The following is a 24,365-nucleotide window of genomic DNA, read 5'->3' as shown; positions in this document are numbered from 1 at the left end:
GGTATACAGGACCAAAAAGGTGGTTCTCCCTTTGTACTCTAATCTGGTCAATCAGTAAATCAGCATTTATTAAGTACCTACTATATACTCCAAAGTGTGTTAAGCATTGGGGGATACAAGAAAGGCAAAAAACAGCCCTTGCTCTCAATGAGCTCTTGAAGGAGAAAGCATGCCAGCAACTATATAAATACAAGTTATATGTGCAGATAAATTGGAAGTAGTTTCAGATATAGTTAGACCACATCTGCACATGCATTTAATTGTAGGTATCACATTTTAAGAAGGCCACTTATAAGCTGAAGAATATCCAGAAAAGGTCAATGTAGCTTTGGTAGGTCTTTATATAAGCACAGGATCATACATAGAATCTCAGTGGTGGAGGGGACCTTATAGTCATTTAATCAATAAGTCAATCAGCAAGTATTTATCAAGCACCTACTCTGTGCACTAGGGATACAAGTATAAAAAATGAAGGGCCTCAAGTCCATGCCATGTGAGAATCTATTGGAGAAAATGGGCAAGGTTAGCCAGGGGTAGAGTAGCCATAATGACTATCTTCAAGTATTTGAAGGACTTTTATGTGGATGGTATGTCAGACTTATTCCATGTAACCTCACAAAGCAGAACTAGGAAAAATGAGTAGAATTTTCAAGGAAGACTAAGTATACTTGATGAATTGGGGGGAAAATACTTCTTATCAATTAGAAATACTCAAAAGTAGAATACAATGTCTGGGGAAAGAGTAGGTTTCCTCAAGAAAAACCTTATGGAGTGGAGGGGAAGATGGGGAAGGAATGGGGGAGTGAGTGAACCTTACTCTCATCAAAATTGGTGCAAAGAAGGAATAACATACACACTCAAGTGGGTATAGTAATATATTGTGCCCAGAGGAAAAGTGGGAAGGGAAGGAGATGCGGGGGGGGGGGAAATTAAGAGGGATAGGGTAAAGGAAGATAGAAAATAGAGTAAATATCAGGGGGAGGGGAATACAGTTAGCAATAGTAACTGAAAGAAATGATGAGCAGGATGATATCAGAGGGATGTATGAAAAATGCAAACCATTAACAGGAAAACAGCTAGTATCCGAATACAGATTGAAGTACAATTTTATTTGTTTATTTTGTCTATTTTCTTCCACAACCTGACTAATGAAAAGATGCTTTGCATAACTGCACATGTATGGCTTATACAGAATTGCTTGATTTCATAAGGAGGGTCGAGGAGGGAGGGAGGGAGGAAGAAAATTTAGAACACAAAGTTTTAAAAAATCAATATGAAAAGTAATGATGAGCAGGAGAACTTCAGAGAAACCTGGAAGAACTTACATGAACTAATGCTGATTGAGAGGAGCAGAACCAGGAGAAAATTGTAAACAGTAACAGCAACATTGTGTGGTGAACAATGGTGATAGACTTGGCTCTTTTTAGCAATGCAACGGTCCAAAACAATTTCAAAGAACTTCATGATAGAAAATGTTCTCAACATCCAGAAAAAAAAAAAAAAGAACTGTGGTTTATGAATGCAGATTGAACCATACTGTTTCTACTTTGGGGCTGTTTTTTTTTTCCTTTTATCCTTCTTTTTTGAGGTTTTCCCCTTGTGCTCTGATTCTTCTTTCACAATATGACTAATGCAGAAATATGTTTAATGTGATTGCATATATATATAGCCTATATCAGATTGCTTTCTGTCTTGGGGAGGAGGGAGGGGAGAGAGGGTGGGAAAAAAATTTGGAACTAAAAATCTTATGAATACAAATGTTGAAAACTATCCTTATATGTAACTGGAAAATAATAAAATACTTTTAAAAGAGTGGGTTTCCTCTCACTGAAGATCACCAAGTATATGTTTTGTTGTTTGTGTCGTAGAGATTTTTACTCAGATATGGATTGCCCTGGATGGCATTCTCCCCACTTACCAAGTAAGCTCACGGCAAATAAGGATTGTTTCATTTTTTATACTCGTATCCCTAGTGCACATAGTAGGTGCTTGATAAATACTTGCTGATTGACTTATTGATTAAATGACTATAAGGTCCCCTCCACCACTGAGATTCTATGATCCTGTGCTTATATAAAGACCTACCAAAGCTACACAGAGAAGTCCTGCTCTGCCACTCCTGGACTCCTACCAGACTCAAGAGAGGTAGAAGCAGAAAATATGCCAAAGACAAAGAGAATACTTGGAAACTTACATATGTTGTCCTCACATCGACTCAGATGGTCCCTTCATGTATTCGGATTTTCAAACCCAAATAGAGGCCAATCCAGATGAGACTGACCTGAATGAATAAGATCAAGCTAGGCCTGCTGTCCCCTGGAACACTGTTCAGAGTCATTCACGTCAGGGAAACAAGGAAGTTCAAGTGCATGGGTCAGGACTACCAACTTCAAGAACAGCTCTTAAGCTGCACCCACAGAGATCAAATGGTATTCTCTTACAATTGTGGATGATACGGCTACATGGATGTTCAAGTGCATTTAAAATGGGAATTGGGCATTGTTTTTCCAGAAGCTAAGGAAATGGGTATGAGATTAGGAATGGGGTCCCCACTCTCAACAACTTCTAAGAAATAATGCATTCCCTACCAATTTTTCCTTGGCCCTTTTCACCCATATTCATAGACTGGTATGCTACAGTAATGGTGAAGATTTACGATGTTACATCCTGCAGTGCTGGGCAGGAGATCTGTTGTGGATAGGAGCACGGGGCATGAGGATGGCTAGGGAACAGTAGTAGCATGGTGGCTCTGGGTCAGGCTTTTTTTTTTTTTTTTTTTTGGTGAGGCAATTGGGGTTAAGTGACTTGCCCAGGGTCACACAGCTAGTAAGTGTCAAATGTCTGAGGCCAGATTTGAACTCAGGTCCTCCTGACTCCAGGGACAGTGCTCTATCCACTGTGCAACCTAGCTGCCCCTAGGTCAGGCTTTTTAAGGAGAAGGCTCACCAATCAGAAACCTATGATCCCAAGATGGGAGTGTCTGGAACTGGGGAAAGAAGTCTTGAGGTGGATAAAATAGCTGGGTGTAAGCTTTGGAAGTCTATTAAGAGTGGAAGAGGAATTTGGTTTATTCTGCTTAGCCCCAGAGGACAGAACTAGAAACTATGGCTGGAAGTTGAAATGAAATAAATTTAGATTTGATATAAAGAAAACTTTTCCAATATTTAGAAACTGCTTTAGGACACAATGGCCCTTGCCACTCACTGGAAGTATTCATGTGCCTTCATGAACACCTGTCAAGTATGTCGTAGAAGGAATTCTTTGTGAAATTTGAACTAGATTGCACTGGAGTTCTAATTGTAGAATTGTACAACTCTGTGATACAAGGTCAAATCATAATCCCTACATTAGAATCTCTAGTTCATTTTGATTATAACCTATACTTTGTAATTTGTGTATCAACATCTGAGACTGCAGTTCTAGTTCTGTGCTTGGGTATTAACCTACTGTGAATTCTTGGTCTTCTCTTTGTCTTCTTACCAAGTAACTATTGTGAGGGCAGCTAGGTGGCGCAGTGGATAAAGCATGGGCCCTAGATTCAGGAGCACCTGAGTTCAAATCCAGCCTCAGACACTTGACACTAGCTGTGTGACCCTGGGCAAGTCACTTAACCCTCGTTGCCGTGCAAAAAAAAACAAAACAAAAACCAAAATAAAAACAAACAAGTAACTATTGTGTATTGCATATGACCTTCTTCCCTCCACTTACACTTTAAAGCCCTCATGATTAGATAGATTCATTTCTAGAAGTCCACTTGGCAACTCTCACACAAGGTCATTCCCATGCATGTAATGGGAATATATGTGATCCCATGATAGAAGCAATAATGGAAATAGCATTGTTGAAAGATCCTCTGAATATTCAAGAAGGGTCAAAAAGGATGTCCTCCTCAACATGCAAATGGAAGAGGTATTCTTAGTCTGTACTATGAGAACAGTAACAAAGAGAAGGATTTAACTATGAGAGCTTCTCACCTTAGTCCATTTTCCACCCAGGTATCAAATCGATCTTCTTTCCACACAGATCTGACCATGTTACTCCCCTATTCAATAAATTCTAGTGGCTCCCTATGACCCCCAGAATCCAATGCTTTTCTTCTTCCTTTTTTTTTGTGGGGCAATGGGGGTTAAGTGACTTGCCCAGGGTCACACAGCTAGTAAGTGTCAAGTGTCTGAGGCAGGATTTGAACTCAGGTCCTCCTGAATACAGGGCCGGTGCTTTATCCACTGCACCACCTAGCTGCCCCTTCCATTTGGCTTTTAAAGCTCCTCCTTACCTGTCTAGTCCACTTATACCTTGTTCCCTTCTACATACTCTGTCATCCAGTGACAACTGGCCTCCTTGCTATTTCTCACGTGACATTGGACTCAGAATTTTCACTGGCTATTCCCCATGCCTGGAACACTCTCTTCATCCTCCTCATCCTCCATTTCCTGGCTTTCCTGGTTTCCTTTAAATCTTAAGTAAAGTCACATCTTCTGCAAGAAGTCTTTCCCAGTACTCCTTAATCTTAGTGTCTTCCCTCTGAGACTGTAATCAAATTATCAAATAGATAGATGAAATAGATTGTTGTTGTTGATTTGTTTCATCTGTGTTTAACTCTTCATGACCCCATTTGGAGTTTTCTTGGCAAAGATACTAAAGTGGTTTGCCATTTTCTTCTCCAGCTCATTTTACAGAAGAGGAAACTAAGGCAAACAGGGCTAAGTAACTTACCCAGGGTACCACAGCTACTAAGAGTCTAAGGCTAGATTTGAAGTCAGGAAGATGAGTCTTTCTGATTCCAGACCTGGAATTCTATCCACTGTGCTGCCTAACTGCATAGATGGATAGACAGACAGACAGACAGATATAGGTAGGTAGGTGATGGATTTAATTTAAGAACTGCAGCTCAGGATGCTAGAGTTGTATCAGAATTTAGCAGAAAAAGAATGCTGCTCTGATCAGTTCTAATTGCATTTTAGATAAACTCCTGACTCCTAAACTATTCCTTTTTGTAATACCTGTAGTTCTTTTTTTCTTCTTCTTTTTTTTCTTTGCGGGGCAATGGGAGCCAAGTGACCCGCCCAGGGTCACACAGCTAGTAAGTGTCAAGTGTCTGAGGCTGGATTTGAACTCAGGTACTCCTGAATCCAAGGCCAGTGCTTTATCCACTGCGCCACCTAGCTGCCCCAATACCTGTAGTTCTAATCTTTTGGTCCAACCCTGTAGGTTCATTAGTGTAGGAATTCCCACTGGTACAGAATGACAACTCATCTGTAATTTATGGTCTCAAAAGTTTACTTAGAGTGCTACAGACAGGTTAAGAGATTTGTCCATGGTCATATAATTACTATATATCAGAAGCAGAAATTGAACGGTGGTCTTCTTTACTCTAAAACCAGTGCTCTATAGACTATGCCATGCTGTCTTCTCAATAATTCTAATTACTATAATTACTACTACATAGTTTTGATTACCACATATAATTACCATAGTTCTAATTAATATAAATATGTGTATATAATGCATTTCTCATCATACAAAATAAAGAGCTCAGCATTTGAATAGTCAATTCCTAATTCTCTGTGTATGATTTATGCACACTATGGATCAGATGACATGGGTTGGCTTTCCAGATCCAAAACTAGGCAAGATTTCCACTGTCCCTCAAAGCATTCCACTGCCTATGGGTTATCTCCACAAACTGTCATGTGGCTCTCTTGGATAAGGTGAACAATCTGCATTTCCTGGGATTTCACTGAATTAACCACACATCTATTATTACAATCAAGAAAAAGTTATAGGGGGCAGCTAGGTGGTGCAGTGGATAAAGCATCAGCCTTGGATTCAGGAAGACCTGAGTTCAAATCTGGCCTCAGACACTTAACACTTACTAGCTGTCTGACCTTGGGCAAGTCACTTAACCCTCACTGTCCCACCCCCCCCCAAAAAAAAAAAGAGAGAGAGAGAGAGAAAGTTATAGCTTTTAAGGAAAAAGGTAACCACATCAGTCAAAAATTCCAGTTTCATTTTTCTATATGGTTGTCACCCTATATATCAAAAAATTAATAGCATTAGGGTTGGTAGGAGTTTCAGAGACCATGAAACTGTCAAAATAATGGAATGTGATAGATGAGATTTGGCAGATACTCAGGAGCCCACCTGAGTGGATTACTGGCTGATTTGACTGGATTAGTAGTTGACTAGATTCTAAGCACATCTGGATGGTACTTGAGAGTACTTAAGAAAGCATGGTTCTCAGAATCTAAAAAAAACTTTGAACTTCCGGCCCAATCAACCAACCAGCTTGAAGAACCTCCCCATTCTGGGAGGGGACAGGAAGGAGGAAAGGGGAGCCTGCGCAAAGAGTGCTGTCTTTTTGGTTCCTGACTTGGTGGTGATGGTAGAGAACAACGGAGAGGAGCTGAGGAAAGATAGGATCGCGAGGTTGTAGGAATTCTGTTCTCAATCTTTCTCTTTCTATATTTCAATAAACCCTTAAAAATCTAAGCTCCTTTTATCAGTAATTTTAGTCAGTTTCCCCCAAAACTGGGGGAACAGATTAGAACCCACATTTAGAATTTTAAATTACACATAGCCCAATCTCATCCTTTTAAAGATAAGGTATCTGAGACCTCATAAAGGTTGTGCCTTGCCTAAGGTCAAAAAGCTTGTTAAATGGAAAAGATGGAAGAAAATTCAATACTCCTGACTCTCTGTCAAGGGCATTTCTCAGAGATTGATATTAGTTATATATATTTTAAAATTAGACATGGAAATGTACTGAAATGGAAAAATTTTAGAGATTCCTTTCAACAGACCTGTATTATGTGCCTATAACATGCAGCAGGCAACTATGCTGGGTGTTTAAAGATAAAACAAGACATAGTCTCTAACCTTGAAGAATTTAAAATCTGGCAGATGAGAGGGTAGCAGAGAAAGAGAACATTTTGGAACTCAAAATCTTGAAAAAAATAGATGATTAAGGGGCATCTAGGTGGTGCAGTGGATAAAGCACTGGGCCTGGATTCAGGAGGACCTGAGTTCAAATCCAGCCTCAGACACTTGACACTTAGTAGCTGTGTGACCCTAGGTAAGTCACAACCCTCACTGCCCTGCAAAAAAAGAGAGAATAGAGAGAATTAAAATTGTCTTTACATATAAAATATGTGAATACTATTTAAATATAGATAAAATAGAAAAATAAAATACTATTATATAAAAAAATTAAAATTAAAATATCTGGCAGATAAAATAAGATATCTATATAAATAGCCATAATGTTAATTATGATATATTATAATGCAAAGAAAAGGTTCAAAGGAAAGTATTTTAAAATATTCTATGGAGAAGAGAATATTTCTATAAAGGAGATTAGAGAAGGTATCACAAAGGATAGAGGACTAGAACTGGTCCTTGAGAGAAGAGGAGTCATTCAGTCACTTAGTCAGGCAGTAAACATTTATTAAGCACTTAATGTGTATCAGGCACTGTGGATTTATTTCAACAAGAAGAACTAGAGTGAGAGAAGATGATCCAATTCAGCCATGGGGAAGGGCATGAGCAAGTTTTAATCTGGCTGGAGTTCAGAGTATATGAAAGGGAGACATATTGTGAAAGAGAGTCATGTGCAATAAGGCTGGAAAAATAAACTGGAGCCACATTGTAGTTTAAATGCTAGGTTACAGAGTTTGTATTTCATTCAATAGACAATTGAGGAACTTTTGAGGTGGAGGAACTATGAGATCTACATATCGTAAAAATCCCTATCAGTGACATGAGAGGGATTAGAATAGGGGAAGGATAGTTATGGGAAGACTAATTAGGAGGATATTGCAATAATCAAAGTGAAAAAGAATGATTAATATGGTCCTGAACAGGAATAGGATGAGTGGGAGTAAAATGAAGGGATAAATGAAGTTGAATTTATGATATTTGGCAAGTGACTGGATTGAGAGGGAGGGGAAAGTCAACAAGGATGCCAAGATTTCAAGCCAAGGTAATCAACTGGAACCAACTCAATCATAATGCCTATTGCAATAAACAGAAATAAGTTAAAAGAAGGGGAAAGTTGTTTTGGGGGGGCAGGGAAGAACAAGGGAATGAGTTGGAGGTACCCCTGGAACATCCATATAAAAATGTGAAATTGGCAGTTGGAAATGTAGAGACAGGAGCTGGAAAATGAAAAAAAAGATGGAAGAAATATTGATGTGGTAGTTATCACAACAAAGGTGATGAGTAAAGCTCAAAGGGTTGAATAGAGAATGGGTAACACTAAGTATTGGATGCTGTTTTTTTCTAGAAATACAACAGTCAATGGGAAAAGAAAGTTAGGATAGCTTGAGGGATGTAGTTGAGTAAAAGGACGGTTTCTTGAGGATGGGAGAAATCTGAGTAGAAGCTAGTACTGAAAAGACAATCTGCAAGCAAGAATAGGTACTAATAGTTGGAAGGCATCAGGAAAGGTTTCACGCAGAAGATGGCGCTTGAATTGGAAGATAAAGGAAGAGAGGAACTCTGTGAGGAAAAGGGAAGAAAGGAAATCATTCTTGGCTTGGGGACAACCGGTGCAAAGGCACATACTCAAGAGATGAAGTATTACATGTGAGGAACAGAGCCAGAGGGTCAATTTAGCCAAATTGAAGGGTATGGAGCAGGGGAGGGGGATCAATGTTCAAAGAGGCTGGAAAGATGGGTTGAAGCCAGGTTGTGTAGGGCTTAACAGAGTTTATATTTGATCCTAGAGATATGAGGAAGCAACTAGAGGTGACTGAGGAGGGGAGTCACATGGCCATATCTGCACTCAGGGAGATTACTTTGGCAGCTGTGTGAGGGATGGACCTGAGTGGGGAGAGACTCGAGGTAAAGAGACTAATTAGGAGGTGAGAGGTGGTGAGGACCTGCACTCAGGTCATAGCTGTGTGAATGAAGAGAAGAGGGTTGAATCCAAGACATGTTGGGAAGGTAGAAATGGCAAAATTCAACAACTGGTTAGAAATATAAGGTGAGGGAGACAGAAGAGTCCAGGATAATGTTGAAGTTACAGACCTGGGAGACTGGGAGGGTAGCGGTACCTTGGACAGAAGTAGGAGATTGTGGATTTCTCCAGGATATCTAGTTTGAAATGTCCAATAGGCAACTGGCAATGAGGAAGTGAAAGTCAAGGGAGTTGGTTATATGGATCTTGGAGTCATCTGAATAGAGATGAAACTTAAAGTCATGGGAGTTGAAAAGGTTACCAAGAGAGAAGGGAAGGGAAGGGAAAACAAGGCATGGCAAACAGGGCAAGGCAAAGGAAGGTAAGGAAAGGAAGGACAAAGTAATGGAAGGGAAAGGAAGGGGAGGGAGGGGAAGGGGAGGTCAAAGGCCAAATTGCAACGGGTTGAAGAGACAAGAACTAGAAGTAGTGGAGTGTAGACAATTTTTTTCAAGGGCTTTGGTTGAAAAAAGGAGAAGAGATATAGGACTCTCACTTCTTCCATCTATTAGATCTCCCTGGCTCATCTTTGACAATACTTCAGTCCTTGCTATCCTCTCCAGGACTGGTTGTACCTTCTTCCCCACTCTGACAAATTGCTTCTATAAGGGGGCACTGGAATATTCCTCACTCCCTACTGTCATTTCCAGAAATTGAAAGCAATGACAAGTGAAATAAAAGACATTAAAAGCACATGAGTGAGTGAATGAGTTGCCAAAAGAATTGAAGACTGAAAAAGAGTTCAATGAGTATCCAATCAAATGGGCATGTGTGAAGTGGGCAAGCACATTATATAACCACAAAACAGACTCATACCCAAATAGGGCAAAACTTTAGAGAAACATCCTAAGTGGTGAGCTTAATTGACTGCAAGACAAAATGGAGATGCAAGTAGGACTTTTGAGGTTTTCCATTAAAAACCCACAAGTCAAGATATAATCACATTGGAATTCTAATGCTTCTAGGACTGGTATGGTATTTGAATGTACATTTATATGGGCCAAAACTCGTTTTGATTTTAGTTGTAATAACTTATTATAGACCAAAGTCCCACATCCATGGAATACTTATCATCTACCAACATACAGTCTTAGGATTCAATGATTTGAAAAACAGTTTAACTGAATTTCTTTTTTGTGGGGCAATGAGGATTAAGTGACTCGACCAGGGTCACACAGCTAGTATGTGTCAAGTGTCTGAGGACGGGTTTCAGGTCCTCCTGAATCCAAGGCTGGTGCTTTTTATCCACTATGCCACCTAGCTGTCCAGTTTGACTGAATTTCAAAAGAAAAGCACTATAAGATTTGCGACAAACCATATTAGGAATTATAAGAAAATGCAAATTACTTTGAAATCAAACCTGGACTTCCCCCCATATTTCTCAGAAAAGTAAAAGGGCAGGGAGAGATTAAGATGAGAATGAGAAACCAGTGCACAACCCTCCTTCCATCTTTGCCCCAAAGGCTCTTTGTTTTTGTTTTTGTTTTGTTTTTTGGTGAGGCAATTGGGGTTAAGTGACTTGCCCAGGGTCACACAGCTAGTAAGTGTTAAGTGTCTGAGGCCAGATTTGAACTCAGGTCCTCCTGACTCCAGGTGCTCTATCCACTGCACCACCTAGCTGCCCTCCCAAAAGGCTCTTTGACTGGGGGTCCTAAAAAGGAAACCAGATGCACAATCCAAAGACCATTCCTGTAGTCAGAGTTGTTCCTCTTTGACCCATTTTCTAAAGAAATGGGAATAGGACAGAGCCCCAGCCCTGGGGTAGAACAAGAGGGGCAGTATAACACATCCTAGGAAGCAGGAGAAAGGGCTAAGAACCCTCTCCCCCCACCCTGACCTACTTCAGCTTATCATCTAATTAGGGAAAGAGATGTATTTGCCCACATAACTGTACTATAAGGAGGAATGGAATATATTCAAACGCAATATAGAGAGAAAGTACAATGAGAAAGCTGAGGAGAGATCACTTTCTTGGTTGGGTGGTTGTCATCTTTTGTTCTCAGAGATGACTGAAATGACATGAGGATGTTAGGGTCGAGGTACAGTGTGCCTGACTGTGGCTGAGCAGACCATATGAGCTTGGAAGTCTCTACCACAGGTCCAGCACAAATGGTCCACATGAAGATTTCATGGTACAGGGTAGTTAGAGAGAAGAAAAGGACTTCTGGACTTCTGGAGGATAAAGCACCAGCCCTGGATTCAGGAGGACCTGAGTTCAAATCTGGCCTCAGACACTTGACACTTAACTAGCTGTGTGACCCTGGGCAAGTCACTTAACCCTCATTGCCCAGAAAAAAAAAAAAAAGACTGGTTTTAAAAGGCAGAGATCATCAGAATGGGGAAAATTATTCATTTCTGGCATGTGGGATACTGTGAGAACAAAAGCACAGAGATAGTAGGAGAAAGGATGAAACAAGAATGGGAGGAGCAGATGAGTGGAATTTAGTTTGGCTAGAACACAGAAATCTAGGAAGGGGGAGTGGCAGGAGATAAGGTTAGAAAGGTAAGGCAGGGTTAGATTGTGAAGGGCCTTGAATGTTAACAGAAGAATTTCTAATTTTATCTGATGGGGCAATAGAAAGCCACTGAAAAATTTTGAGCAAAGATGTAGATAGAGCAGCACATTTAGAATATTACTTACACAGCAATGACAAGAATGGATTGGAGATTGGAAAGAGGAAAACCAGTTAAGGCCTATTACAATGTAGTTCTATGATAAGGAGTTAAACTAATATGGTTGCAAAGAGAGGAGGAAACAATGCAAGAGATATGTGGCAGGCAAACCACTTAAGCTGTTTATGTTCCCCTCAGTTTCCTGTCTTGTAAAATGGGAGAAATAATACTAGTACTACCTACCACGTAGGGGTGTGGTGAGGGAAGACAGGCACTGGACTTGTGATTTCAGTGCTAAAGGGAACTCTCATTTAAGGAAACCTTCCTTCCCAATGAAGGTCAACATCATCTCTCTTATAATGGGGGAGAATTGACTAGGACACTGTGCACTTCACTGACTTTCTAGGGTCACATAGTTGCTATATGTCAAAAAGGACCAGTGGTAGAGACTCTGAGATGAGGGTGCAAGCATGATTCTGCAGAACTAGCAGAGCCTGGTCAATGAAAGGACTGAAGCGCAGTCCATCTTCCTGGATTATTCTCTGGGAATGGCCATGGGAATGGGAATGGGAAAAGCCATTACTTGACAGATAATTTTTTTCCTGTTTCCTCTTCTGATGCCAAAGGGGAGAGGGAGGAAGAGAGAAATAAAATCACTCTGACTATAGCCAAAACAGACAGCATTTAAAACATCAGGGTTTTTTGTTTGTTTTTTGTTCATTCACATTACTATGCTATCTGTAGCTATTACAGTTCTTGGCCACTAGGTGGTGCTGTGGATAGAGCACTGGGGTTGGAATCAGGAACACATCTTTCTGAGTTCAAATCTAGCCTCAGACACTTAATAGCCGTGTGATCCTGGGCAAGTCACGTTAAATCTGTTTGCCTCAGTTTCTTCATCTGTAAAGTGAGCTGGAGGAGAAAATGGCAAACTGCTCCAGTACCTTTGCCGAGAAAACCCCCAAAATGGGGACACAGAGTCAAACATGACTGAACAACAGGACAGTTCTTAGCACAGTGCCCAGAACACAGTGAGTGCTTAATCAATGCTTATGGATTGAGTGCTACCCAAAACTATTTGGTCATTCTCCATGAATGTGTCAGTCAATTAGTGTACTGCTAGGGATTGAGAGAGAAGGGCTTATGCTGAGAAGGTGTGTCTCCCTCCCCCTCCCCCAACCCTCCATCCCCCACTCCATATTCCCTCCCCCCCCATCCCCAGCACAGCCTGGGAATGGGAGGAGCCAGTCAGAGGTCCTGCAATGTTAGTAATATATCTGAATAAGGTTTTATCAGCAGACTCCAGATCAACTGAGTCTCCATAACCCATGTATTTCAATGACAAGATCTAAAAGGAAAATAACGGGAAAATGAGGATTGTTAAAGTTCTGCCTCTTTTAGACTTTTAGGGGTTGTACTCCCATCTTATAAAGGATTTGAAACCTTGAGGGGCTCACATGCTCCGTGACCTCTTCATGGATCATAAAGGATGAGAAACTGGGAGCTTGCACCTAGTAAGTGGAAGGTCCCACTCTTTGGGCCAGGGTACATTTCTCCTCTTATAGGAGGTGTGAAGATGGAAGTAGAGGGGCCACTAGCCACTGACTGACTGAAAGAAGCCAGAGCACATTCTGACAAGGCACAGGTCTGCAAAGAATCATTCCTGGCAGACAAGAAGAGAGCTAGTTCTAGAGAAAGAACCGCCCTTCTCTTTTTCTCTTTCACGCCCTTCTCTTTTTTTCTTTCACGTCTTTCAGAGTATGGTAAATGAGGGATAGTTCTCTCTCCTCCCTACCATCAACAATATCTTTGAGTGACGCAACTCATGAAGCAGGAGATGCTATGACCGGCAGAGAGCAAGACCAGAGGATATCACTATTGAGTCTAGTTGAGCTATAACAACAAACAGACAACAATAATAGTAATAACAGCTAACATTTATATAGGGCCTACTAGGTAGTGGATCTTGGAGTCATCTGAATAGAGATGGACTCCAGACCTGGAGTCAGGAAGATTCATCTTCATGAGTTCAAATCTGGCCTCAGATATGAACTACTACTCAAGACACATGACCCTGGGCAAGTCACTTAAGCCTGTTGGCCTCAGTTTCCTCATTCATAAAATGAGCTGGAGAAGGAAATAGCAAACCACTGAAGTATTTTTACCAAGAAAACCCCAAATGGACTTGACTGAAATGACTGAACAACACTGTGCTAAGTGCTTTACAATTACTCTCATTTGATCCTCACAACAACCCTGGGAGGCTATGTGCTATTATCTCCATTTAACAGATGGGGCAAACAGAAGTGAAAGGAGTGGGGCCAGGAAGCACAATGGGGCAACTCTGCCCAGCAGAAATGCCGTACCCAGGCAGAACAGCATAGAGAAACACCATGAGAAGAGAATCTAGTCCCAGAGATATGAGTCTTCTTGAAGATGAATGTTCCTTACTTGAGAACTGTCTGTGGGTACCTGTTCTTCCTACAGCTGCTGTGTTTGCATGAATGTGCTCAGGTTGGGGGTGGGGGTGGAGAGGGTTATCATCACCATTCATGATACACCTTTTATAGCAAATACCTTTACTAATTATGTTAACTGGCTGACTACTAATAGGGCATAATAATAATAATAATAATAATAATAATGTATTCATCAGTAGGAGCTCCCCCTGTGGTATAGTTTTAGGAGTGGGGACCCACAGAAAACCATGAACATGGGGCAGCTAGTCTTTCCCCCTACCCAACCCTCCAGAGGAAGTTCTCTATATTAAAGATTATTCATATCCAAGAGTTCCTTTTGAACTTGGTGAGCAAAGTTGATTAAGAATGAGCTAGTTAGGGGCAGCTAGGTGGCGAAATGGATAGAGCACCAGCCCAGGAGTCAGGTGTACCTGAGTTCACATCCGGCCTCATACACTTAACACTTACTAGCTGTGTGACCCTGGGCAAGTCACTTAATCCCAATTGCCTCACTAAAAAAAAAAAAAAAAGAATGAGCTAGTTATTGGGGGCAGCCAGATGACGCAGTGGATAAAGCACTGGCCCTGGATTCAGGAGGACCTGAGTTCAAATCTGACTTCAGACACACTTACTAGCTGTGTGACCTTGGGCAAGTCACTTAACCCTCATTGCCCTGCAGAAAGAAAGAAAGAAAGAAAGAAAGAAAGAAAGGAAGGAAGGAAGGAAGGAAGGAAGGAAGGAAGGAAGGAAGGAAGGAAGGAAGGAAGGAAGGAAGGAAGGAAGGAAGAAAGAAAGAAAGAAAGAAAGAAAGAAAGAAAGAAAGAAAGAAAGAAAGAAAGAAAGAAAGAAAGAAAGAAAGAAAGAAAGAAAGAAAGAAAGAAAGAAAGAAAGAAAGAAAGGAAGGAAGGAAGGGCTAGTTATCAACTGATCAGTGAAGGGGGTTACTGGATCTTAATCTATGTCAGACACACTAACCATGGGTGTCCCCCAAGAGCCCTTCTTTTTTCTCTACACTGGCTCTTGATGATCTCTTTAGTTCTTAGGGGTTCAATTATCATCTTTAGGCAAATAATTCCAAGATGTGTGTATTCAGTCCTAGTCTCTTTCCTGAAATCCAGCCCCATATCACCAACTGCCTGTTGGACACCTGGAAGTACACACCCCATAGACATTTCAAACTCAAAGTGTTGAATACAGAACCCATTATCCTTTTCCCCCAAAACCCTCTCTACCAAACTTCCCTATTGCTGTTAAGGGCCCCAGCATACTCTGAGTCACAATCTACACAACCTTCATATCGTCCTCAATACCTCACTCATGTTGGGTGTCACTGATCCCAAAATAGCCAATGACTCCACACTTATTTGACCCCTGTCTTTCTACTCATCCAGCCACAACCCTAGGTTGGGCCTTCATCACCTCTTGCCTGAACCATTGCAAAGGTTGGTCTCCCCCATCAGTCCATCTTCCATATAGCTGCCAAAGTGAATGTTTGAAAGCATAGGTCTCACCATGTCACACCCCCTTCTTCAACTCAATAAATTCCCAGTGGCTACTTGTGACCTATAGAAATCAAATATAGAGTCCTTGATTTCACATGTAAAGAAAGCTCTTCCTAACCTGGCACTATCCTACCTCTCTAGTCCTTACTTTATACTGCCCTTCCATGAACTCTACGGCCCAGTACTTTCTATTAACTGAAGGGAAGTAACAGTGACCAAGAGATCTGCTGGCCTGCCTGGTTTCATATAGGCACTTGTACCCTCAAAAGGCCCTTAGGATAATCTAAGCCCCCTAGTGCTAAAATCAAGCTCACCATGTTCGATTGGGATTGTACCAGTTTGGGAGAACACTATAACTGTGTAATAAAATCTAGATCCAGAAAGTTAAAGGGAAGCAGGGAGGGGAGACAGGACAGGGAGAAATAATGACATATAGACACTGATAACTCATCAGTTACCCTATATAGCTCTAATTCTGAAGGCAGGGAGCAAGTTACAGAAGAGATGTGAGTAATATTTGTTTAGTTTCTCTTTAATTTTCTTTAATACCAAAAAATGGTATGTTTAATAGCTCTCTTGTAAAGCCTGATCATTAAGGCATTAGGAACAAGATGCAACAAAACTTTAATATTGTGTTGTGTGGTTTTTTCTAGTTACTAAATTTTAGGAGAATTCTGGTACTGTGAATAACATTAATTATTCCAAACTCGAGTATGGGTTAGTATTTTAGGATGTCAGCACAAACATCTCAACCTTTAAAAAAATTATAAAATAGAGCGTGTGTTGATTCAAGCCTCAGATGACGCCAGGCACTTGTAACCTTGGCAGACAAATGGTCTAGGCATGGTGACAAGACTTTAAAGGGCAGGCTGCTGCTCAGCTTCAAGCGGGGGGGAAAAAATGCCTGCAAGGATGCTAATAAAAGTCACCAAAAATTAAACTGTCAGCTGGGACCAAAATCATATGAATAAATGTTAAAGGAATTCAAGCAGTAAGCTCACTACTGTTTTCAAAATTACTGTCAACAGGATACTTTCTTCTAATACTGTTTGATTGGAAGGAAGTACTAAGTCAATTAACATATTACTGAAGAACACAATAATCTCAGGTTCGATTTCCCTGGCAATGTGTACTACAATAAGCAAAGCCCTAGAACTTTTAAAATAAGAGGTAGAGAGTTTTGGGGCCTTGATGTTTGGGCTTAAAACTCTAAAAGAATTATCTAAAAGAATGGTATCCTTTTGGAAAGAAAAAAAAATTTGAAGTGGCCACTGCTTAAGCCAACATTTGTAAAATGAGTTTTTCTTTCTGACAAAAATAAGTTCTGTACCCGTTTCCAGATAATTTTAGTTACATTAATATGTGGTCAAAACCTGCATGAACTTAAAACATATTTTGAAAAAAATATTTCTCTCTAGTTTGTCAAAAAAAAGCATTCTATTTTTTTCAAAGCTATATCTTAAATACTTTATCCTAGCCCTCACAATGGCCTTAAAAGGGCAAAGAAGTGAATGAAGGTGGAAGTAGCCCTTTATCTTGATAATCTAGTTAACAACACCAAAAGGAAAAATAAAATGTCATTAACTAAACTTTGCTATGAACAAAAGTTTCCTTTCCTCAATGTGCTGTATTTAAGTGCCAAACTATTTTGATGACTAATAGTTTGCCTGTAACAAATATAAAAGTACATGGAAACAATACAACTACGTTCATATTTTGCTTGCACCTGATAAACTGAGGCACTGGTCCCTTTGAACCAGGGGCTCTTAACCTCTGGAGTCCATGAGCTTTTTTTTTATTTTAATAAGTATATTTCCTATTATTTTTGTAATTGTACATATTTTATTTTATGCATTTTAAAGCATTTTTCTGACAAGGGCACCACAGGCTTAACCAGCCTGCCAAAGTGGGCCATCACGCACATTTAAAAGAGTGAAGAACTCCTCTTATAAGCATAAATTAGTTCTGTTATCACAGCAACAGAGATCAAGAACTGTTACAAGTGAGGAAACTGAGGCCCAGGAGATTAAAGAACTGGTCCCGGGCCACATGGGTCGTGAGTTTCAGAGGTGGGATTTAAATCCACGTCCTCTGATTCCCAACTCAGGCCGCTTCACTTCAACACTGAAAGGTTTGAAGAAAGCTATCCTTCTTTGGGACGACCAATATTTGAGATCTGAGAATCACCAAACACAGTAGTCTGTAGTCTCTAAGCCAAAGGCATGAATAGCACCTTTCATTCAATTAGTCTGAGTTCAGACAGTAAGAGTAGTCTCTCTGAAAATATGTTCAGGTGACTTTTTCCTCTTTTGGAAAAAAGAGAGGAGAGAGGAGAAAGGAGAGAGACACACAAAACACACACAAGAAGGTCGGGCAACTTCGGAGTTAGGTTACACTGTGGCCTGTTCACAGACTCATAAGCACAAGGTGCTTAGTTACCTGGGACAGAAGTGACTAAAAGAGGTCCGAGGGGGGCTTCTCTCTTTTTCTTCCCTATCACACCCCGGGGACCTGGCGCATCTCCCGGAATGGGAGGACGGGTAGTCCTTCCCACCCGGCTCAGCTGGCCCGTTACTCCGGGCAGTTCAGTTCAGTGTTAAGTGGACTCCCCAGGAGGTGAGCTCCCCCTCCCCGGACCCTCCCCCCTCCCCACCTCAGCCCTGCTTCTGCTAGGGGCTTCTTCTCCCAGCCCGGGGCGGGGACCCCGGGGCGGGGACCCCGGGGCTAAGGAAGGGGAGGAGGTGGGGAGCCCTCACTCCCCACCCCCAGCCCCGCTCTTAGACCCTGCGTCATTGCAGCTGGGAGGAATCCCAGCCCGGGGCTGCCCCGCTCAGGGGTGACGGAAGGGAGCTGCCGCGGTCCTCTTCATCTCTCCACTGGGCCGCGCCCTCACGAACCCCAACTTCGCGGGGGTGGGGGGAGATGCACTTACCCCGTTGTTGGGCGGCCGCCGCGGCCAGGCAAAGGCAAAGCTGGAGGCAGAGCAGCAGGGCGCGCGGCGGCGGGCGCATGGACGGACTGACCGGCGGACGGACTGACCGGCGGGCGGACTGACAGATGGACAGACTGACGGGGCAGAGGGAGGCCGCCGCCGTGGCCTTGGCCGGGCTCCCCGCTGTCTGTCCCTCCCCGGCTGCGGGCGACAGGGCGTCGGGAGGCATGACGGGAAATTCCTGGGCAAGAGCAGCCAACTCCAAATATGAGCATAGACGGCGAGAGTGAGGGAGGACAAAGGCTCCCCGGGCAGGGCTGAGGGCTCCCGTACGGCACCACCTCCTTCTCCTCCTCCTCCTCCTCTTCCTCCTACATCTCCTAACAAGTGGGATTTGAACCCGGGTCTTTTGGCCCCCAAAACTGGCCTCCTTCCACTGGACCACACTGCCTCTCCAACTCTCCTTTTCCTCATTCTCCCCTGCTCTTTCTTCTTGTTCGTTCTTCTCTTCTTTCTCCTTTTCTTCCCTCTCCTTTTTCTCTTCCTCCTCTTCCTTCTCTTCCTGCTCCTTCATGGGAGATTTGAACCCGGGTCTTCTGATTCCAAATCTATCTAGTGGAACCCTCTTCCTCCTCCTTCACAGCTGTGAATAAGAGTAGTTGAGCCTGGAATCAGGAATTCAAATTCGGCCTCAGATTCTGACTAGCTATGTGACTGGGTAAGTCACTTAACCTCTGTTTGCCTCGGTTTCTTCAGCTCTAAAATGAAGATAATAGCACCTACAGGGCAGGGTTGTTGTTGTGAAGATTAAATGAGATATTTGTTTTTTTAAAAAAAGGACTTGGCACAGTGCCTAACTTGTAGTAGTTGCTATGTAATTGCATATTCCCCCATCCTCTGCTTTGTTGACCTCTCCCACCAAAAGACCCAGAGCCAGGGCTGAGCCCTGGGATGGAGTAAGGAAGGGCCTAGTTCCTTGGGGAGGTCCTATGAATATAGTCAAGCACCCCCCTCTCCATTCAGATTCCAGCTGGAGGGTAGAGGGCTGGCGTTTGGTGAGGTTGGGGAGAGGAATGCCCCTCCCCACTGCCTCAGGAAGCAGAAACTCCACAGAGCAGGGAACTTGAAAAGAATATAGGGGAAAGGAGGAGTTCCAAGGCCTACTTTCAACGACACACCGGAAAGGATTTTAGAGGTTTCATAGGATTATAGATTTGTAGGTGGAGGAAACTTTAGAGGCTGACTCTAACTCTTTCCTTTGACAGAGACTGGAGCTGAGAGGTTATTTCCCTGCTGAGGGTCACTTGATTAAGTCTCTGAAGTAGGATTTGGACTCAGATCGGATCTATCTTGCCCCCAGGGCATCAAGGTGGGGCACAATAGCTAGAGTCCCTACAGACCTGGAATCAATCAGGAAGACTCATCTTCCTGAGTTCAAATCCAGCCTCAGACACTTACTAGCTCTGTCACCCTGAGCAAGTTGCTTCACCCTGTTTGCCTCAGTTTCCTCATCTGTAAAGTGAGCTCATGATCACCAACCAAGGAAATGGTCTTAAGAGTAACATAGAAATCACAATTAGCTCAATTCAAATGCATTGGCCAGGATGGAAGAGAAAGAACAGTAGTTATAAGTATTGCCCATATAAACCCCGTGTACATATAAACACAGAATCCATGGAAAGAGTAGTTACAAACTTAAGGGCACAATGGTAGTGAGGCATATAAGCAGAAAATATGGGTGGCTCAGTGGATAGAGTCAGGAAGACTCATCTTCATGAGATCAAACATGGCCTCAGACCGCTTACTAGCTGAGTGACCCTGGGCAAGTCACTTAACCCTGTTTGCCTCAGTTTCCTTATCTGTAAAATGAGCAGGAGGAGGTGGCAAACCACTCCAATATCTTTGACAAGAAAACCCCAAAAGGGAGTCATGAAGAGTCGACATGATGGAACAACAATATCATCTTGCCCAACTCCGTTTTACAGAAGAGGAAACAAATCCTGAGAGGTCATTGAAATTAGGGACTGTTTCATTTTTGTCTCTGTACCCTCAGTGCCCAGGACATAATAGACAATTAATAGAGGCAGCACTGAGTAATGGATAAACACTGGACTTGGAGGCAAGAAGGCCCAGATTCAAATTCTGCCTCAGACAATACTAGCCAAATGTCCTTGTGTGACTTAACGCCTCTTTACGTCTCTGTTTCCTCATTTGTAAAAGGATGGGGTTGAATCAGGTACTGTGAAAAGAGCCCTGGCTCTGGAACCAGAGGCCTATCACCTATGTGACTACTTGACCTCCCACTAAACTAGATGGCACTTGAGGTCCTTTTCCCAGCTCAAAAGCTACATGAAATGCTTACTGATTGCCTAAGGTCAGAAAAGTAGTATGGCACAGAGCTGGGTTTCAAAGTGGGTCCTATGATGCCAAGTTCAGGACTCTTTACATTATACTTGTGTTGCCTTGTCCCGTTGTCCATGACTGAGGAAGTGAGGCCCCAACCTTGCTCCCTCCCACCCTCATCAGGCTTTCTATGTACCAGACAATGTGGGGAGAAGGGGAAATAATCCAGGATTTGGAGTCTGGCCCTAGGTTCAAATCCCAATGTGGCCTTGGACCAGACATATATGGTTTGTTGGAGAGGAGGATAACTGGGGAGATACGGGATAGCTTTGCTGGAGGAGGTAGTCTTGGACTGAACTTTAAAGGAGGGGAATCTAAGAAGTGGAGGTAAGAAGGGAGTATATTGCAGATATTGGGGATAATTATACATCTCCAACTGAGTATTAAAATGTGTGAGTGGATAGGAGATAGATTGGAGATATTTGTTCAATATATATAAAACCAAACTCATATTTTTCACTAAACCTCACCCCTCTTCTTAATTTCCCTATTTTTGTTTTTTTAATTGTTAATTATCTTTTGATTTTGCATCACCTACATTTTCCAAAATATTCCTCCCAACCCCCTCCTCCCCAAAGAGTAAGAAGAAAGGAAAAATAATTCAACAAAACTAACCAACACATAAAGCAAACTCAACATTACAGCTGGTACCATGTCCCCATCCCCCCCACCCCCATGAAGGACAGGAAGTGAATACTCCCTCCCTTCCATCACTTTCCTTCCCTTCATCCTTTCCTTTTTTTCCCTTCCCCTATTTTGTCTTCTTTTGATGCTGCTTCCTCCTCTTCTCCCCCCATCTGTCTCTGTCTGTCTGTCTGTCTCACACACACACACACACACACACACACACACACACCCCTCTAGGCTAAGTTTGGTCATTATTTCACAAATGTGGGTCTTCAAACTCCAAAGACAGCACCCCTTCCACTGATCCACACTGCTTCCCCAATCCTTCCCAGATCTCTCTAACCTCCACAATACATCTCCCATTCATCCCCTTCTGTCTGTCCACTCATTTGATCACCACCCTCTTTTAAGAGAAGCCGAGGGCCAGTGGGTTGTGCGGTGTATAGAGCACCAGCCTTGGAGTCAGGAAAATCCGAATTCCAATTTGGCCTCAGACACTTATTAGCTATGTGACCCTGGGCGAGTCACTTAATACCAAGAGAGAATGAGAGAGAGCGAGAGCCATCAAGAGCAAGAGAGACCAGACATCTCTCGTCAGCACTATTGCAATTGACCCCAATTGGCCTCTCAGTCTCCAATCTCTCTCCTCTCTAATACATCCTCGACACAGCTGCCAAGAAGTTATTAATGAAGTACAGGCCCAACAATATTACCCCCCTGCTCACAGTCCAATGATTCCCTCTTGCCCCCACAATAAAATACCAACCCCTTTGTTTGGCATTTTAAAGTCCCTCACAATCTGGCTCCAGCCTATATTCCTTGACTTATTATACACTCTTACCCTCTAATCAAATGGCCTGCTGGATTTCTTATAAATGACATTCCATCTCCATGCCTTGGAACAGATGGCCCCTCATGCTTTATTTGGCCCTCTCCTTTGTGTTTGTAATCTAATTCCTATAATAGTTATTTGTACACTCACTTTTTTTCTCACCTAGATTTTCTCACCTGCTAGATTAAGTCCTTTGGTGTCAAGGAGTCTATTATTTTACTTCTTTATCTTTACTGCCTAGCACAATAATAAATGTTTGTTGATGAACTGATTTATCTTACTGTGGGTGGAAATTGGCTGACTATTTTATTACCAAGTGTTTAAAGTATGTGGTATGTAAAATAGAACCTTGGATTACCATTTAGGGAGGAGAGACAAACTGAATCAACTCCCTAAGAACCATAAGAAACTGACAGAACGTCCGGTTAACCTAGAGATGTGTGAACCGCTCAGTGGACCCGAGGGGCTGTGGAGTCATCCTAGCTCAAGGAGGAGGCTGACATCCAGAGATCCTGGTAAATTGCCACAGACCTCAATGAAGGCCAGAACTTACCAAGCTCCTATCTTTGAAGCAAGAAAGGTAGATTTAAGGCCTGAGTGCTGCATAAGAAACCACAAGCGGCTGAAGAGGCTTCCACATGAAAGAAAGCCTTTAGGGACCCTGTGCAATAGGCTGAGATACCAGTGAGCTTGATAAATGAAGATGAGTTTCACCTAAGGAAAGTATCAGCCGACTCCGGGCTGATGAGGTTGCTAGGATACCACCAGTCTGATTCTTGAAATAGGTCAAGATCTAGAATAGAATTTCACAGACAGGGTCAGACAGTTAACTGAAAATTCTCTGCATCATGCTGAATGTGACAGCCTTGAATTCTATACACCAGTGTTTTGATTGTTTTTTTTTCTCTTAATTGATCAGGAAATCTTTTTTACTCTAACTACAAATTAAGGGGAGGGAGTATTTTATTCATGCTCAGGCCAGAAGTTTTGGGGTCGTTTTGTTTTTGTTTTTTGGGGAAGAGGAAGGGCAGGAAATCTGACTGCCACAAGGCCAGTCTCTGGAGGGTGGCAGAGGAAGAGAAAGTGATCCTTTTTCATCGGGGATTTGGGATCAGAGTTTCTCTGAGCCAGGGAACCCTGTCATGTTCACCTACCTCCAAACCTGCCTTGTGTCAATCAACAAGCATTTATTAAGCACCTACTATATGCCACACTGTGTTAAGTGCTGTGGAGACAAAGACAGAAAACTAGTCTCTGCTCTCAAGGATGCTTCATTTTAATAACATAGAGTTATAAGTAAATTCAAAATATATATGAAATATAATAAATAATAAAACATGAAATAAAATAAAACCCCCAAATTTCAAGAAGGGGGGCACCAGAAGCTTGCGGGGATCAGGAAAGGCCTCCTGCAGACCAGGGTATATGACCTGAATTCGAAAGAAGCTAGCAACTTTAAGAGGAAGAAGTGCAGGGAGAGTGTTCTAGGAATTGTGGGTTTGGAGGGATGGTGGTGAGGCATAATGCTGTGCAAAAATAAATAGGTGGGAGATGGAATGTCATGGATAAGGAACATGTGAGATAGTTTGGTTGAAACATAAAATGAGTGAAGGGGAGCCTTGTACAATAACCTTAGAAAGGAAGGCTGGAGCTAGATTGAGAAGGGTTTTAAATTCCAGATAGAGGGATTTGTGTCACATCCTAGGGGTCAAATGGGAGCTACTGAAGCTTTGGACCAGGAATGGAACATGGTCAGACCTATGTTTTGGGAATATCATTGGGGGCAGGGGGAAGGATAGAGAACAGACAGAAGAGATAGAGACAGGGGGTCAAGGCAGGGGTCTAAGAGACATCTTAGAACTCCATTAAAGTGTAAGCAGCTTGTGAGAAAGGACTCTCATCTCTTTTTATCTCCCTAGTGCTCAGCATAATGCCTGGTACACATTAAGTGATTAATTTTTATTGATTATTAATAAGTAGGAGATGTTATAGACAGCTTTGTAGTATATTGGATAGGACATTGGGCTTCAAGTTAGGA

General features: G+C 42.2%; 1 protein-coding gene across 1 annotated transcript in view; it reads right to left on the bottom strand.

The window, feature by feature from the left end:
• MSRB3 (methionine sulfoxide reductase B3) overlaps nucleotides 1-18,939 on the bottom strand; it is a 203,167-nt gene extending 184,228 nt beyond the window's left edge. The window contains exon 1 of the mRNA XM_043967673.1: nucleotides 18,466-18,939. Coding sequence (XP_043823608.1) covers nucleotides 18,466-18,939 — 474 coding nt within the window. The remainder of the gene's footprint in view (nucleotides 1-18,465) is intronic.
• Nucleotides 18,940-24,365: the final 5,426 nt, after the last annotated feature.

This window comes from Dromiciops gliroides, chromosome 5 (assembly GCF_019393635.1).
Source record: "Dromiciops gliroides isolate mDroGli1 chromosome 5, mDroGli1.pri, whole genome shotgun sequence".
Taxonomy (NCBI): domain Eukaryota; kingdom Metazoa; phylum Chordata; class Mammalia; order Microbiotheria; family Microbiotheriidae; genus Dromiciops; species Dromiciops gliroides.
The sequence above is the reverse complement of the archived record's forward strand: the minus strand, read 5'-3'. Positions and strand labels throughout refer to the sequence as shown.